The 17619-nt window shown below is 48.9% G+C and overlaps 1 protein-coding gene across 6 annotated transcripts in view; it reads right to left on the minus strand.

Moving 5' to 3' along the window:
• Positions 1–17619, minus strand: part of CERS2 (ceramide synthase 2) — a 50495-nt gene that overhangs the window by 19522 nt on the left and 13354 nt on the right. For 5 of the 6 annotated variants that reach the window (XM_084823425.1, XM_084823427.1, XM_084823429.1 and 2 more), the window contains exon 2: positions 1289–1462. In XM_084823425.1, coding sequence (XP_084679551.1) covers positions 1289–1461 — 173 coding nt within the window. In that variant the 5' untranslated portion in view covers position 1462. Of the gene's footprint in view, positions 1–1288; positions 1463–9206; positions 9523–17619 lie in introns of those variants that run through there. The other variant, XM_084823426.1, reaches the window with a different exon arrangement.

Below are 17619 nucleotides of genomic sequence, written 5' to 3' on the forward strand. Positions count from 1 at the left end.
GCCTAATTTATTTATTTATTACATTTCTATACCGCCTCATAGCTGAAGATCGTCAGGCGGCTCACAAAAACTAAAACCTGAAGGTACAGGGTACAACGACAGAAAATATAAATGCTTAAAACTACAATAGAAAAGTACAACCAGAATAAAACCTAGCAGCAAGGCTGAGATTTAAAATACGGATTTAAAACAGCAGAGCTAAAAGGCTAGAATGCTAAAAAGCTATGACGCTGAGAAAAGGAAAATGTCTTCACCTGGCGCCGAAAGGAGTACAACGTGGATGCCAGGCGGCCCTCTCTAGGGAATCATTTCACAACTGGGGTGCCACAGCAGAAAAGGCCCTCCTCCTGGTAGCCACCCGCCTCACTTCCTTTGGCCAGGGCTCCTGGAGAAGGACCCCCTTTTAAAGCCATCCAAGTTGGTGGCCATCACTACATCCTGTGGTAGCGAGTTCCATAGTTTAACTCTGCGCTGTGTGAGGACGTCCTTCCTTTGATCTGTCCTGAATCTCCCCCCAATCAGCTTCATAGGATGCCTGGGGGTGAGGGGTGTGGGGTGTGTTCTATAGCTTTTAATGTCCTTGCTTTCTGTTGTTTGAAGGTTTTATTGTTTTAAACTAGGGGCCGGTAACTTGTGACCTGCCCCTGTTTTTAAATTGTTGACAGGTGGGTTTTCTTGCACTATACAGGTGAATAATCAAAATCAATCAAATAGTATTATTATGAGAGGAGGAGAAAAAACTCCCCTCTGCTTTCTCCACATCACGCATCATCTGATAAACCAGTGCCAAGTTCACCTTTGCCTTACGAGCCTTATCATCAGCAATCTGTTTTGCAAAACCAAGGTTATATTTACGCACAGGTATTTAAGCTGTTTCCCCCACAAAGCCACTGTGGATCCTATGAAAGGAAAGGTATAGCGATTGATGGACCCCTCCCGAGGAGGAACCGGAAGCAAATGGTAGAACCCAAGGCAGAAGGCCACAGGTTCCCCGGGATCTCCAGTTTAATTTTAAACAGGATCAAGCAACGGCTGATGAGAAAGTCTGGCTTTGATGGAGACCCTGCAGAACAACTGCAAGTCAGAGCAACCCAGGAGGAGGCAGCCCGGTCCCCTCCAGATGTTTCGGGTGACAGTGGCCAGGGATTCTTGGCACTGTGGTCCAAAACATCTGGAGAGAAGGGAGTTGCCTACTCCTGGCCCCAGAGGAGAAATAGGTGGAGGTACGTTCCTGTCCTTTGGACCATAGCTTAAGCCTCGTTCCCTCCCCAGGTCGGAGAATACTCACGTTTCAAAGAGGTGTCTGATGACCAGGAAGACGAAGGCAAGAGGGATGGTGCAATAGAGATGAGAGGCCTTGCTGTAGAGCTGGCCATCGTGGCCTTCAAGGTCGGCCCAGGTAAGGTTGGCCGGCAACCAGAGCCGGTCCCACCAGAAGTAGTTGAATAATGTCTGTAACATTCTGTGAGAGAGAGAGAGAAAGAGGTCAGCATTCCCAGAAGACCAGGTAAAAAAAATACATAAATTGCCCACCCCCTCTAGAGACCATGGGTTGGATCCAGATGAATGAGCAGGCCCCACTGAAATCAATGGGACTGAAGTGAATCATGCCTAACTCAACTCCTACTGATTTCAGTGGGTCTGCTCTTAAGTATGCACACATCTGGATCCAGACCCATCGTTAGAATAATGCGGGCTACACAAAAGAGCTCCAATTTTGACACCGGGAAACTTAAGATGCAACGCAGTAACCGCACCTAAGCTGTTTGGATAGATTTTGCTTAATTATATCCTGACCTTTGGCATCCAAGCTCTCACACTCTTGGGGCTGCTACTACAAGGCTTGGGAGGGAGGGAGGGAAAGCAGAGAGAGAGAGAGAGAGCGCTATGGAAGAAGCTGCCGAGGTGTGACAACTCAGAGGTGGATGAGGAGACGAAGCATTGAAGCTCCACCCGGGACAGGCACGGAAGGCCCTCCTGTATTGAGGCTTCCAAAATTTCCCAGGAGACTGCTCTTGCATTTCCCAGTTCTTCCCCGCGAACCTAAGGGACTAGAAACTTGGAGCATTTTTTCCAAAACAAAAAGCAGCTGAGAATTTAGCTGCGCTCTGTGTCAACACTGCCAACAGCCATAAGAAAGCAGGAACCGCTGGTCAGAACAAAGGCTCCGTCAAAAGATAGCATCTAGTTCCCTGTGGGATCTTCCTTTGAGGACAGTAACTCCCCCCATACTCCCACCCTGGCAGCTGATATTCAGAGAATTGTCCCTACACATGGAGGGTTCATTTAGCTACCATGCCGGCTAGTTGCTCCCCAGTATGCTGCCTCCGAGAAGGAATGGACACACCTTGTTCTACGGACTGAGACCAGTGTGCCAAGAACCGACACACACATGCCCACACCGCAGCTTCTAAAAAAGAGCAAGGCTGGGGGTTCCAATGTTGCTGGAGTTTTATTATAATGATTTCATTTTCTAAATTTGAACAGCTGCCCCATCAAATGGGGGCCCTGGGCAGCTCACAAAAAACACACACTGCAGTTCACACAGAAATTTTTTTAAAAACTTTTTTTTAAAGAAGTAAATGCAATTAAAAACACAGACTTAAAAACAAGACAACCAGGATGCAGAATGGAATTTATTTAAAAGGTCTTCACCTGGTGCCAAAAAGACCACAAAGACGGAGACGAAGGCAACCCTCTTGGCGAAGGCAGTTCCAAAACCAGGGTGCCACTCCCCAAAAGGCCCCTTCCCCAGTGCTTACCTGCTCCTAATGGAGCCTTCTCCAACCTGGTGCCTTGTAGCTGTGTTGGACTACAACTCCCAGCATGGCTGGCTGGGGGATACTGGGAGTTGTAGTCAACACAGCTGGAAGACAACAGACTGGGGAAGGGGGCACTTAACTCCAGGTTCAGGAAGGACTGCATGGGCAGACCTAGCAGAGATGGAAAGGCTCTTTGTGCATGCTCAGATGTGCTCTTTCGAAACAACTTACACACTCCAGTGTGTTTGCCCTCTGAATTACTAGCGCACCAGGAATAACTTAACTAGCATGCCTCTGGGCATATGCAAAATGCCTTCCTTCACTATGGGAATAAGCAACAAGCCCGTGCAGTGTTGCGGCCGAGGCAGGGAGAACCTCTGGATAAGCTGAGCCGCCCTTTAAAAATATTTTTTTTTGCAAGAAGGGAGGAGGGGAGTTCACCCTTTTGATTTCCCTCTGCTGATCTTGTAAAGAAAAGAAGAAACGCACTCCAGGTGAAGAAGTCGACTGTGATAGGCAGTGTTGCGAAGGAGAAAATCAAGGCAAGCCTTTTACAAAGCGAGACAACATCAGAAGAAACCCAAGCCAAGCGTAAGGGATCGTGATGCAGAGAGAGAGAAAGAATAGCTTGGCACCGCTTCCCTGGCTGATCAATAACGTTGCCATGCAGGTAGGAACGTACTGGCCTGGGTGCAATTTTATCCCCTTGGCAATCTGCCAAACTTGGAAAAGGCTCAGGAAGTTTAAAACAAACAAACGTACATGCACAGACCACCACCTTCACCACCGGTCTCATGCACGCAGGGCGATTCCGTTCGAAGGCATTTCGTTCATTCCACTTCTATGCTGCCCTGTAGCCAAAGCTGTCTGGGCGGTTCACAGCATGAGAAAACTTAATATAAAATGATGCACGCCAAACCCCAATATGCACTTTTTCTTAGTTCAGAGCATTTGGCCGTTTTAATACAAGGTTTATTTTTTGTTATTGGACCGTAGAGTTCAATCGGTTTTAGATTAAGCAATAAAAAACCCCTTTTACATCAGCTAACCTGTCACTCCAATTGACTGAGCATCAGATTTTATTTTTAAAATGCATTACTATATCTTATATTAGTGCTTCTAGAAACTCCTCTGTCTCTATCTCACTTTCACACACACACATGCCCTGCTGGGTGAGATCAAGGGTCCATCAAGTCCAGCATTCTGTTCCCACAGCGGCCAACCAGCTGGCTATGGGAAACCCACGAGTAGGATATGAGGGCACCAGCACCCTCCTGCCCATGTTCCCCATCAACTGGTATATAGAAGTATAATGCCTCTGATACTGGAGTTAGCATATAGCCATCAGGACTATTTATTAATTGATTTATTGCATGTATATCCCGCCTTTTTTCCTCCAGGGAACCCAAGGCGGCGTACATAATCTTCCTCCTCTCCATTTCATCCTCACAACAACAACCCTGTGAGGTAGGTCAGGCAGAGAGTCTGTGGCTGGCCCAAAGTCACCCAGTGTGCTTCCATGGCCGAGTGGGACTAGAACCCAGATCTCCCAGCTCTCATCAGGACTAGAAGCCATTGACAGCCTTCTCCTCCATGCGTTTGTCTCATCCCCTTTTAAAGCCATCCAAATGGGTGGCCATCACTACATCTTGCAGCAGCGAGTTCCACAGTTCAACAATGCGCTGTGTGAAGAAGCCCTTCCATCTATCTGTTTATGCCAGGCAAGACTGGGCGAGCGCAGCAACAGACGTCTGCTTGGAAAATCCACCCACATCTGCCCCGTCCTATCAGCGTTCCACTTTCTGTGACTTTGGTGCCATAGAGCAGAAAACAAACCCCCCGCAAACTATTTTTCCTTCATCCTAACACCACCTATCCTTCTGCATTTGTTCAGGTTTCTTGCCTAGGGATACCTCAGTGAGGTATGCATGCAAAGTGCCCACAACACTGAGGCAGGGAGCGTATCCTTTTTTACCCCCCCACCCAACTTTAGAAGTATGTAGCCCAGCGCACCATTGTACAGGTCTGACGTTTTGATTTGTCTTGACCAGGATAAGCTGTGCAGACAAAAAAAAGTTTTATATCTTGTGGGTCTGCTGGGTGCTTTTTTAGTAATAACTTTTGGGGGAGGGGTTTGTGTTTTCTTGCATTTTAGTTTATTATTGTATTGTTTTCATCAGTTTTAATAGTTTCTCTAAGCCGCCTTGAATGACGTTTTCTTGGTAGGAAGGCGGGGTACAAATAAAATAAAGAACATATTCAAACATATAAAATGTCAGAAACCAAACCAAAGCGGACCCCGGACAAAATGAACAACTTGTTAGCCCGGCCCAGCAAAACTCTTTGGATGCCAATCAAAAGATTGCAAAGCAAAGACCAATCTCATGCCGTCGGTACCTTTCTAGAGGATTTCGTGATGAGGGCCACCAATTTGCATGGCTTTAAAAAGGGAATTAGACAAATTCTTGGATGATAAGCTAGAAAACACGAGGGCTATATATGACCTCCAGAATCAGAGGCAGTATACTGGGGAACAAGGGTGGGGGAGTGCTGTTGCACTCATGTCCCGCTTGCGGGCTTCCCATTGGGGCAGCTGGTTGGCCACTGTGAGAACAGAATGTGGGACTAGACGGAGCCTTGGTCTGAACCAGCAGGGCTCTTCTGATCCTCAGCAACATCCTCCGTTCATTTCAGTCACTGTCCCCGGTGGCCCGCCCCAGATGAACCAAGTGGGTGTCGCGGGGCCGTAGTAGTAAGCTATTTGCAGATTCACTGGAGAGGCGGAGGCGAGTCAAAAGAGTCAGCACAGCCCAAGGTAGACACATCCCTCCTTCGCATGACAACCAAAGGTTTTAGACTGTGGACTCTGTTCCTCCAGATGATGATGCAACGTGCAATAAAAGAGCACGCCCTGACTTCCAGCGTAGCAGAGAGAGGGAGTTCCCTGCAAGGGTTTCCAGATCTCTGGATACAGTCATGCAGAAACGGAACTAAATTTATGCTCAGTTTATGAGAAACAGAGTTTGGCAGCTATTACGTGTCAGCCATCCTTAAAACATGTATGGCGGGTCATTGTTATATGCCAGATTTTATGGTGGGAGCCCCCTGACGCAGACACACAAGGATTGCTCACTGAGCTGCTGCAACCTGCGGGGTGCAATGTCTAATTTGCTACTCTGCCTTCAACCCTTGTCCAGGCCATAACCAAATGGCAAAACCGAAAACAAGAGGTCAGTTCTCTTAGGCTCTCGGAACAAAATGCCCTGAGGTCCGGCAGGAGAGGGTTGCAATGCCCTTGCCAACGTCCTGAGCTGCTCCTTGTGACTAGCCAAAGATTTTACGCAAGCTGAGAAATACACGTCTTCATATGCTATACTGGATCTCATTTGCAATTTGAATGTGAATTCCCAATGTAAAAAATCCAGATTTGACCATTTTACATTCTGGTGGGTTTCCAGAGCACAGCCTCAAAAAACCCATCCGCTTCCAAATGCTGCACACCATTGTATGACACTGCCCAGGTACATTCTGACCCTACATACCATTGCAGGCCAACCATCAAATATGGTTGGCCTGCCATCAGCCAGCAACGCCAGCCCCATGCCCTACGTGGTGCTGCCCTTGAAGACGGTTCAGAAGCTGCAGCTCATGCAGAATGCAGTGGCCAGATGGGTAACGGGGACCAGAAGGTCTGAAGATATCAAACTGACTCTGGCCCGCTTGCACTAGCTGCCTGTATGTTTCCGAGCCCAATTCAAGGTGCTGGTTTTAACCAATAAAGCTTCACAGGGCTCAGGACTGCAGTACCTGATGGAGCGCCTCTCCAGGCTCGAATGTATCTGTCCACTCCGTTCAACATCGAAAGTCCGCCTCCAGGTGCCTACTCGCAACAAGGCAGAGGGCCTTCTTGGTGCTGGCCCCTCAATTATGGAATCATCACCCCAGCAAGGCTAGCCTGATGCCAACGTTGTTATCTTTTCGGCACCAGGTCAAGACTTTTCTCTTTTCCCAGGCATTTGGCAGCATGTGATTCGTTTTAATTGATCCTGGATTTGTTTTATGGTTTGGCCGATTGCTCAAAGTTGTTTTTAGGTATACGGTGCCTCTGTGTCTAGTGTCTGTGTGTGTTTTTTTAATGTTTTTAACCTTTGTAAACCTCCCAGAGAGCTTCGGTTATGGGGCGGTATAGAAACGTAATAAATAATAATAATATAAAATTAAAGATATTGCATGCCAGCTATCAATGATGATCAAGCACTGAAATTGAATGGTGAATACGTGAAAACAAATACACACTGGGAGAATATTCAAAACATCAATAGGTCCAAAACACAGCAGCAAGACTCTTAACTAGTACAAGTTATAGTCTCACACCCTGCCAGTGTTTAAAGAGCTTGACCGGAGGCTACCAACTAGTTTCCAGTCACATCTCAAAGTTTCCGGTCTTGGCCTCCAGAACCATGAACAACCGGGACGAGGACTATTTGAAGGCCTGCCTGCTCCCATTACGAGCCCAAACATTAAGATCCTCTTCTGAGACCCTGCTTGGAGTGAGTCCTGCAACTGAGCACCTTCAGGGCCTTCTCTATTGTGGCACCGCCCCTTTGGAAGTCCAATTGCCCCTGGCAATTGGACAGTTCTGAGACCTTGTTGCTTTCATGCAACGAACAAAGCTGTTTATACACATGCATGCACACACTCCAACGCCAGCGTTCCCCAAGCTGGCAGTCCTCCAGATGTGTTGCGGCTACAATATCTGTCATCCACGGCCATGCTGGCAAGGGCTGGTGAGAGTTGGAGGGGGGCACCAGGTTGGCAGAGGATGCAATAAGCCTCCTCAGACTCCAGATAGCCTTTGACCAAGATGATGATGATAATACTAGTTATTATTATTATTAAACACAAGCAAAACAAAGAAACAGCAAGCAAACATGAAAATTCAACAAGAGCTGCCAAGGTCCAAACTGTGCCTGTTGAAACAATGCCCTGTTGATCAAGAACAGACTCTTCTTTGCTGGAACCAAGCCCTGATGAGAAAGGCGGGAGCCCATTTAACCTCTGCAGAGATCAGAGGTTACCTCTTCCAGCATTTTTTTGACAGGCATGGTCCCCCCCCCCCCCCAGAAGGTAGAGCTCCAGGCGGAGGGCGGCAGCTTTCGTGTGCAGAGGTGCAGGAAAGCAAACCGCCGTCGGGTTGGCTCGCCTCCCACAACCGCCCGTGCCCAGAGGTCCAATGGCGCAGAACGCACACGAGCGGCAGCCTTTCCGCAGGGGGTCGGGCAGACAGATCCATCGTGCGCAGGGCATGCCACTGAATGGCTTTGGCCCATGCGGAGAAAGAAGAAAGCAATGAAAGCGTTTATTAGACCCACCAGGCTGCACTAACCGGCGCGGGATGGGCTACGGCAAAGTAAATTAATACGAGAGGATTGCAGGGAGGGTCGCTAGGCGGCCACCTGCAAACATAGAAAGACCCCCCCCTGGCTACCCGTCAGGATCGCGCAGATGGCATTTTTGAGCGGGGACCAGAACACAGAGTTCCACCCCCTGGGGCGCCGCCAGACCAACAGTGACCATCCTCTCTCGCCAACCTGGCCAGCCGTCCCAGTTCATCAAAGACCGACTCTAGGTTTCTAGTCGGCACCATCTCCAGGTTTCGGGACCCCTTGGGCAAGACACCCTCAGTGGGCCCCTCCCTCCGGGAGTCTGCCTTCTCACCACCACATCCTCGTGGCTCCCGCTTGCTCGTGGGCAGGCGGAGAGCCAGGGAGCCCGCAGGCCAGGGCCTCTCCCGCTCCTCCTTCTCACCACCGTCGCCATTGTCTGGGCCAGAGCGAGAGGCAGGGGAACCAGGCGCTTGCAGTGGGGAAGAAGAGAAGCAAGTCCAGGGGGTATTCCGCAGTGGGCCCCTGCTGGGGGTGGGCCCTCGGCACATGCCCCACCACGCCGACCCTAGACGCCGGCCCTGTTTCTTGTCCCTGGGAAAAGCCACAGCTCCTTATTCGAGGCTTCCCCGAGATGCCCTGCAAAGTTTCGGGAACACGGGCTTCTCAGGGTTCAGCTCCCTCTCCACACAGCCTCAGAGCAGGGCGGCCGAGGCCGTCTTGTCATTAGCGCACGAGCAGGTCAACGTGCACATGTGAGCATTGACGGCGCTGTGCCCGACTGCGGCTGCCGAAGCCCCTTTCCAGCCGTCGAGCCACATATTCCAGCCTTCCCCGGCCATGTTTCGGACAACAACTCCTCCCATACCTGCCTGCTGGCCATGCTGGCTGGAGCTGGCAAAAGTCGAAGTCCAAAACATCTGGAGGGCTCCAGCTCGGGGAGAGGTCAATATCCTCATCCCCTGCCCCCAGGGAAGACATCTGTTTACTTCCTCTCGGGCACAGGCAACAGTGGAGTGTTGCAACTGCGACATTAACACAAGCACCCGGAATTTCTTACCTCAAGGAAAACGGTACAAGGTTAAGCAGCGGGCCTGCCCTCCGGATCCACGTGGCAGGCAATTGCAGAGACCAGTATTCCCATTCAGCCCAGGCCAGGCCAGGCCAGGCCAGGCCACCGGGGAACCCAGCCCGCAACCGGACGAGGCCACGAGGGAAAGGCGGTTGAGCCTTCCTCTTGTCAGGGAAACAGGCTCGGCTAGGCAGCTTTGCAAACGGCTGTTTCCGGGGAGCGATCCCGCTTACGCTTTTCGCCCAGCCTAAGCTGGCAGGAGAGGGAGACACTGTACCTTCCACTCCCCCTCACCCCTGGCGTCGGCACCCACACCCTGCCAGTTGAGCAACCCCAGACATGTTCTAATTGGTAGGGCAAATATTGGCCTATCTGCTTGAAGCCTTTCAAGAGATCGGCCTGGGCGCTCCTCGCCGGAGAACAGGTTTGGGGCGACCTTTCTGCCTTGGGCTCAGAGTCGAGAACGAGGACCATCTCACAGCCAGGAGAGGGGAGGAAGGATTTTGCATTCGCCTCCCCGAAGACGAAGCCCCCACTCAACAACCCAATCGGATGCAGTGTTCCCAAAGACCCAAGCCCCATTTTTTTTAAATAAGAAACTTAAGGAAGCTCACTGCAGCCATACAGAAGTCCCAAACAGAAAGGGCACAGCCCCCGCTCGTGGCCAGTGCTTGGAAGCCAGCGTTCAGAGGTCTGCTTCCTCTGCTGAGCCTGAAGGTTCCGTTTTTATTTATTTATTTATTTATTTTTATTAAGCGGCTCATAAAATAAAATCTTCTACGCAATTCATCATCAGCATCATCAAAGTGACAAAAATCAGAATAAAATCAACAATATAGAACTAATATTGTGGTTTTAATGTTTTGATATTTTATATTGTTTTACTGTGTGCTTTTTGGTTTTAATTTGTGTGAACCGCCCAGAGAGTTTCGGCTATCGGGCAGTATTGACATAAATAAATAAACAATAAACGCACCAACACAGCATAAAATACATCAGGTAGAAGAGGCAAAACTGCATTTCAGGGACTAGGATAATAAAAAGAACATGGTAAAATATTTAAGAAGACTTAAACACTTTCTATCCTGGGGAAAAAGGGAAGTCTTCGTCACAGCAGCGTGGGCACCAGGCAAGCGTCCCGTGGGAGAGCATTCTAGAGCTGGGGGCCACCACCGAAAAAGCCCTCTCTCTTGTTGCCACCCTCCCAGCTTCAGAGTATCTCCGCCATCGCTCAATGACAGGCGACACGCCTCACCTCCTGCCTAAATCTGCCCTTGTCAAAGGCATCGAAATGGATGGCCCCCTTTTAAAGATCTTAGCTTATTTACCATCATTGTGGTTAACTCAATACCTCTGTAGAGAACAATACACACATCTCCACTTTTTGTTTTTGCCATGCCAAGGTCTCCTAGCCCAGTCTTCTCCAGCCAGGTCGAATGGCAAACCCCACCATCCCCAGCCATGCTGGGCGAGCCCTACCAGAAACAGAGATAATCCTGAAGGGGTGGGGTGGGGAGGAAGAGAAACAAAGCAGACTGTGGGGGCACAGGCAGTGCGGAGAAACAAATTAGATGGTTACTGGTTCTTTCCCTCCATGCAATTTTTTTCCAGAAAGGACTACCACGTTCAGAAGCCACCATGGCTGGGCACTTTGCCAGAGACCGCACGCTTGGCCTAGGTGGATCTGGGCGTGACACAACAGCTGTCACCTCAGCACCAACCCAGCGCTTTAAAGCATTGCTCCAGCTTTTCAATAGCTATTTCACAAATGGAAGTCGGACCTTTTATTCGTTTCGATTTCTTCCTCGCTGCAAGAGTGTTCTCTCAAAGCAAGAGGGCTCTCTAAAAACACAACACACCTGAAGCAGCACAATAAACCCTTTTCGCGGCCTCGTGCCAGGAGCTCTTAACCATGAGCGTAGTCCTGTACGGTCTCCCAAAAAGTTTTCCACTCATCGGGCTGTTACTTGAACCCAAGGCCTAGTCGCCTTGTAAGCTCAGATGCTTGACAACACCGCATTCATAGAATCATAGAATAGTAGGGTTGGAAGGGGCCTACAAGGCCATCGAGTCCAACCCCCTGCTCAATGCAGGAATCCAATGCAGGAATTCCCGGGATTTGGAAGCTATGCTTCTCTTCATGCAGGCCAAAAGAGCATTGGCCTTTTTTGCAGCCACATCACATTGTTGGCTCAGCTTCAGCTTGTGATCGACAACAATTCCAAGATCCTTCTCGCTTGTAGTGTTGTTGAGCTACAGATCCCCCATCTTGTCACTGTGCATTGTTTCTTTTTCCTAGGTGCAGAACTTGGCATTTATCCCTGTTAAATGTTATTCTGTTGTTTTCTTCCCAGCGCTCCAGTCTATCCAGATCACTTTGAATTTTGTTCCTGTCTTCCAAAGTATTAGCTATCCCTCCCAATTTTGTGTCATCTGCAAATTTGATCAGCATTCCTTGCACCTCCTCCTCCAAGTCATTAATAAAAATGTTGAAGAGCACTGGGCCCAGGACTGAGCCCTGCGGTACCCCACTCGTTACCTCTCCCCAGTTTGAGAAGGTCCCATTGATAAGCACTCTTTGAGTCCAGTTCTGTAGCCAACTGTGGATCCACCGGATCATTGTTTCATCTAGCCCACTTTGAGCTAGTTTGCTCATCAGGAGATCATGGGGCACTTTGTCGAAAGCTTTGCTGAAGTCCAGGTATATGATGTCTACAGCATTCCCATGGTCCACAAGGGAAGTGACTTGATAAAAAAATGCGATCAGATTTGTCTGGCAGGACTTGTTTTTGACAAATCCATGTTGGCTTTGAGTCATCACTGCATTGTTTTCAAGGTGCTTCCAGATGGATTCCTTTATCATCTGCTCCAGAATTTTCCCAGGGATGGATGTCAGACTGACTGGTCTGTAGTTCCCAGGTTCCTCCTTTCTACCCTTTTTGAAGATAGGAACAACATTAGCCCTCCTCCAGTCATCTGGCACTTCCCCCGTCCTCCATGGTTTCTCAAACAGAATAGATAGTGGTTCTGAGAGTTCTTCTGCCAGTTCCTTTATCACTCTAGGATGCAGTTCATCTGGCCCTGGAGATCTGAACTCATTCAAAGTAATGAGGTGTTCCTTGACCATGCCTATTGATCTCAAGCTGCAATCCTGCCCCATCAGCCTGTACTTCACCTTTGCCAGGGGGGTCATAGACCCTCTTTGGGGAGAAGACTGAGCCTTCTCAAGTAGGAATTCAATTCAAGTAGGAATTGAGCACCTCTGCCTTTTCTTTGTCATCTGTTATCGTTTTGCCATCCTTATTTAATAGCTGAACAACCATTTCTTTCCTCTGCCTTTTACTATGGACATAGCTGAAGAAAGCCTTTTTGTTTTCAGCATCCCTTGCTAACCTCAGCTCGTTCTCAGCTTTAGCCTTCCTGACGCCATCCCTGCAATTCTGAGCTACTTGCCTGCGCTCTTCCTTTGTTGCTTGGCCTTCTTTCCACTTTCTATATGTGTCCTTTTTTGTTTTCAGGTCATCTCTAAGCTTTTTGTGAAGCCACGTCGGCTTCTTCTGTTGTCTTCCGCCTTTTCTTCTTGTTGGAATTGTTTGTAATTGTGCCTTTTTTAAAAGCTCCCACCCATCTTGGACTCCTTTTCTCGTTAGCGTCGCTTGCCATGGGACCTTACTGATCATTGTTCTGAGTTTATTAAAATCAGCTTCCCTAAAATCCAGGGTACGTGTTTGACTACACTCAGCTTTTGCTTCCCTTAGAACCAAGAACTCAAGCACAACATGGTCGCTTTCCCCCAGAATTCCTGTAACTGCTACTTTATCCACTAAGTCATCTCTGCTGGTTAGGATCAAGTCAAGGATAGCCGATCCTCTAGTTCTTTCCTCTACTTTCTGTAGGAGGAAGTGATCCGCCACACAAGTCAGGAATTTCCGGGGGGGGCCATGTTTTGCAGAATTTGTCTCCCAACAAATATCGGGGAAATTGAAGTCCCGCATTACTACTACATCATGCTTCCTTGAAACATTGGCTATTTGCTTTTCAAAAGTTTTGTCCTCGTCTTCTCCTTGATTGGGTGGCCGGTAGTAGATTCCGCCCATCAGGTTCCTTTTATTCTTTGCTCCATTTATTTTGATCCAGACGCTCTCGATGGGGCTACCAAGCACATCCTCCTGTATTTCTGTGCAGAGATATGTATTTTTAACATACAGTGCAGCACCACCTCCCTTTCTGTTCCTTCTGTTCTTTTTGAACAAGTTATATCCTTCAACTGCTGTATTCCAGTCATGAGAGTCATCCCACCAAGTTTCAGTTACACCTATCAAGTCATAATTTCCCTCTTGTATTAAGAGTTCAGGTTCGTTCTGTTTGTTTCCCATACTCTGGGCATTAGTATATAGACATCGAAGACAATGTGCTTCACAGTCTGGCTTTCTTCCTACATGTATCTGAAGACTATTACTGGGCGCTATTAGAGCTGTTCTCTCCGTTGCAGTGCATGAGCGTACGTTCAGCGGCAATTGGAATGTGCGAACACATCTTGGCAGCTCTGCACACATGCACACTTTGGGATGCTTCCCTCTACTACTCCAGGGTGCAACTCTCACACAATCGGCCAGGAGAGTCATCCATTGTGGGGCACCGACGGTTGACGGCATGGAGAAAAGTCCGCTTAGAGAGCTTGTGATATCGAGCAATATAGAAGTAGTTTAAATAAACAATAAAAAAATAAGAGCCCTCTGGTTTGAAGATGATCCCATCTCTGGTCAGCCTGGGGGAGACTTAGGTTCACCATAGGCGATCGGGTGAGCAGCTAATTTACAAGCCTGCGCCACAAAGAGTGATGTTTTTCAAGCCTAGTCAAGCCGCATGGCACTTTACAGGCTCCTGGCCCCATGGGACTTGCAATCTATAATTTGATACGGGAGCAGCAGGCGGGGCAGGGGGAAGGCAAGAAGAGAGGAGAGACAGAGAGAGCCTAAATGGGACGGTTATGGATTCAATTTGGTTATGCGGCGTTTCTGCTTAGCTCCGGCAAGGGGTGAAGCCTGTGAGGCTGTACCAAAACCTTCCAGAAAGGGGGCCCTTCGAGGACGGATTTGAACAAGGCGTTGCACCTCTTTCAACTGGAGGGCCATGTTCCGTTTCAGAGAAGCTCTCAGGGGCCGCATTCCAACGGCGGGTGTGGCCGGAGGGGCACGGCCCAAATCCCAAACATACCAGCCTATTTTAGTTTTAAGCTCTTACGAGCCAGTAACGAACCTTTGGGAGAGGCATTTTATAATGACGGGGGGAAAAACCAGGCAAGAGCCAGGAAATCGCCAAAGGGTTGGCAGTCAGGGGGAAAGGTGTGGGAAACCCCGGAGGGCTGGTTGGGCACCCCTGGATTTGAAGGAAAGACAAACGGAGGATGAACATGGAACCATACCAGTGTCCACCCAAGAGGAAACTCCAGGGAGAAGGAGCAGCAGGGAGGGCTTCAGTGAGAAGCAGGCACAACTCTAAAGGAGCTCCCCAGGTGGGAGCTCATACAGCCTGGGCTCATACAGAAGGAATGACAAAGTGTGCCTCTGACCAGGTGCAGAGCGGCTTTTCTTCACCACTTTGAAGGCATGTTTATACAGTCGGCATAATCAGGTGGTCAAGCTTTTGCTGGACTGTACCATTTCAGCCTCCGGGTGCAGGATTCATTCATTCATTCATTCATTCATTCATAGAATCCTAGAATAGTAGGGTTGGAAGGGGCCTACAAGACCATCGAGTCCAACCCCCTGCTCAACGCAGGAATCCAACTCAGAGCATCCCTGACAGGTGGCTGTCCAGCCTCGTCTTGAAGGCCTCAAGGGTGGGAGAGCCCACTACCTCCCTAGGTCATTGGTTCCATTGTGGTATTGCTCTAGCAGTCAGGAAGTTTTTCCTGATGTTCAGCCGGAATCTGGCTTCCTGTCACTTGAGCCCATGATTCCATGTCCTGCACTCCGGGATGATGGAGAAGAGATCCTGCCTTCCTCCCTGGGACAGCCTTTCAAGGACTTGCAGAGTGCTATCCTATCTCCCCTCAGTCTTCTCTTCTCAAGGCTAAACATGCCCAGTTCTTTCCGTCTCTCCTCATAGGGCTTTGTTTCCAGTCCCCTGATCACCTTTGTTGCCCTCCTCTGAGCCCTCTCCAGTTTGTCTGCATCCTCCTTAAAGTGCAGTACCCAGAACTGGACACAGCACCCCAGATGAGGCCTAACCAGTGCCGAGTAGAGGGGAACTAGTACTTCCCGGGATTTGGAAGCTAAAATCCCGACATATTCCCAATCATCCAAACGGTGTTGTTGTTTTGAAATAAGGGGGCATGACAGTTAAAATAGGGGGATGGTTAATAATAACGAGGCAGTTAATAACAATAAAATAATACTAATACTAATATAATAATAATAATAGTTAATAATAAGGGGACAGTTAAAATAAGGGGACATGACTGCCTGCCAGAAAGGCTCAGGAACCTGAATAAAGCTGGTAGATTCAACATAAGCATCCAGAAATTGAGGCCAAGTTGGAAACAGGGAACCGTGCACGGCGGAAATGGCCTGCAGCACATTTGAGTGTCATGGACCCTGTGACAAGACGTGTTTTTCTAACAGTGAAGGGAGAAAACAGTAAGGCATGCAAGTGGCTGGAGCTGGGAAGGAGTTCCCAGGCTGGAGGGGCAGCAAGGGAGAGTGGGCAGAGTGCCTTTAAAGGGAGCAAGAAATCTAGACAAATGGGTCTGCAAGCAAACGGAGTACTGAGGGAGGAAGGGAAGAAGATCTGTGGGGATCTTCCACCAAGGGAGGAAGGCAGCAGGAGATCGATGGCGATTGCGGAGGGAGTTCCAGGTAGGGAAGTGTGTTTGCATTCAGAAGGGTGCACTCATGCAAATGCACGCTTCCGAAAATGCACTCCCCCACCCCCAGCATTTTCACACTTTAGCCCTTTCCTGTTCAGAAAAAAAAGAAAGACGCTCACATCTGGGAGGAATGATGAACACTGAATAGGGATGTCGCAGGAATCTGTTTGCGGGGCGGAGTTTAACCAGTTTTGCTAGGCTCAGCCCCCCAGACTTCATTTTGGTTCCCACCACGGTGCCCAACCGGATCTGCAGCGAGTCAAGGCCATTCGCGGATTTTCCAGGAATTTTGCACAGTTTTTTAAAAATCCTGTGCAAATCTGGCTGTAATTTGCTCAGAAATTCGCACAAATTGCAGAACCATACCCCCCCGCCAGTATGCACAAAAAAGTTCTCTGCATGCTGCCAGAAAGCAAATCATATATTTTGGCTCCGTTGAGCCAAAAAAGGAATGGATTTCCCAAGGACGGAAATCCCTAGCATCGAGGTGGAAAGCTGAGAACCTGGGCAAGCTCAAACACCGCTCATTCCCCCATCCCTAGTTCCAGATGTAACGGGCAGTGAGGGAGAATGGGTGGAATCCTTCAAAGGGAGCAAATCTTTACGTGGTGGAACCGGGGAGCAAAAGCCGCGGATGTCTTCGAAGGGAAGATCAAGGAGTTTGCTTCTGGTCCAAGAGCAGGCAACTGAAGTCCCTCTCTAGATGTTCTGGCTTACAACTCCCACCAGCCCTCACATTGGCTATGCTGGCTAGGGTTGATGGGAGTTGTAGGCCAAAACTTCTGGAGAGGGAGGTGCTAATACGGCCGTAAAGGTTCGGTGTTAATGGGAAGACTGGTTTTATCAGCCAAGGGAGTCTACTTATCAGATTTCCCCTTAGATGTGTACAAAAGCAGTCTTGTGAAAGGGAAGCATTTTTATTTCAACATGAGGGTGTGGTTTTAACAAATCAAGTAGGTAAAGGCAATAATTTAGAACTTTTATCTAATATAACCCCAAGGGGGGGGGGTTATGTCTTATACATGTTGTCAACTGTGGATGCATTTTAGTACAGCATTTGTTGTCACTTCTCCGGCACATTCCCAGATTTTAGGTGTGTTTTAAACCAGAAATAATGTTTTGCAATGATATTGTAATTCCAGCCCCTGAGGGAGGAAAGTCCTTTCTGAAACGACTGGAAGCGTAATGGAAGCATTTTCAGGCACCGGAGAATATGTTCTCTTCTGTTTTGGGACCCATAACTGCCTTCTGCTCTTGCGGTTTTCAAAAAATCTTTTGGCCTGCAAGTGGCCCACTTGCATCTTGGACAAGAATTACCAGATCCCTTAGGGCTGTGAACGGTGGCGGTGGCGGTTGGGGAGGGTTGAATGGTAAATTGTTAGAAAATAACGTATGGACCCTGTCGGATTGGGTGAGAGGCTCGAGGAGTAAATCGTGCGGCCTGAGGGACAAGAGAGGGGAACGATTTGGGCAGGAGAGTACTCAAGAGAGGGCTGAGGCGCAACAAAAGGGCCGGAGAAGAGAGGCCTG

This window comes from Heloderma suspectum, chromosome 17, assembly GCF_057233095.1.
Source record: "Heloderma suspectum isolate Gila_16-S chromosome 17, 16-S_ref, whole genome shotgun sequence".
NCBI lineage: Eukaryota > Metazoa > Chordata > Lepidosauria > Squamata > Helodermatidae > Heloderma > Heloderma suspectum.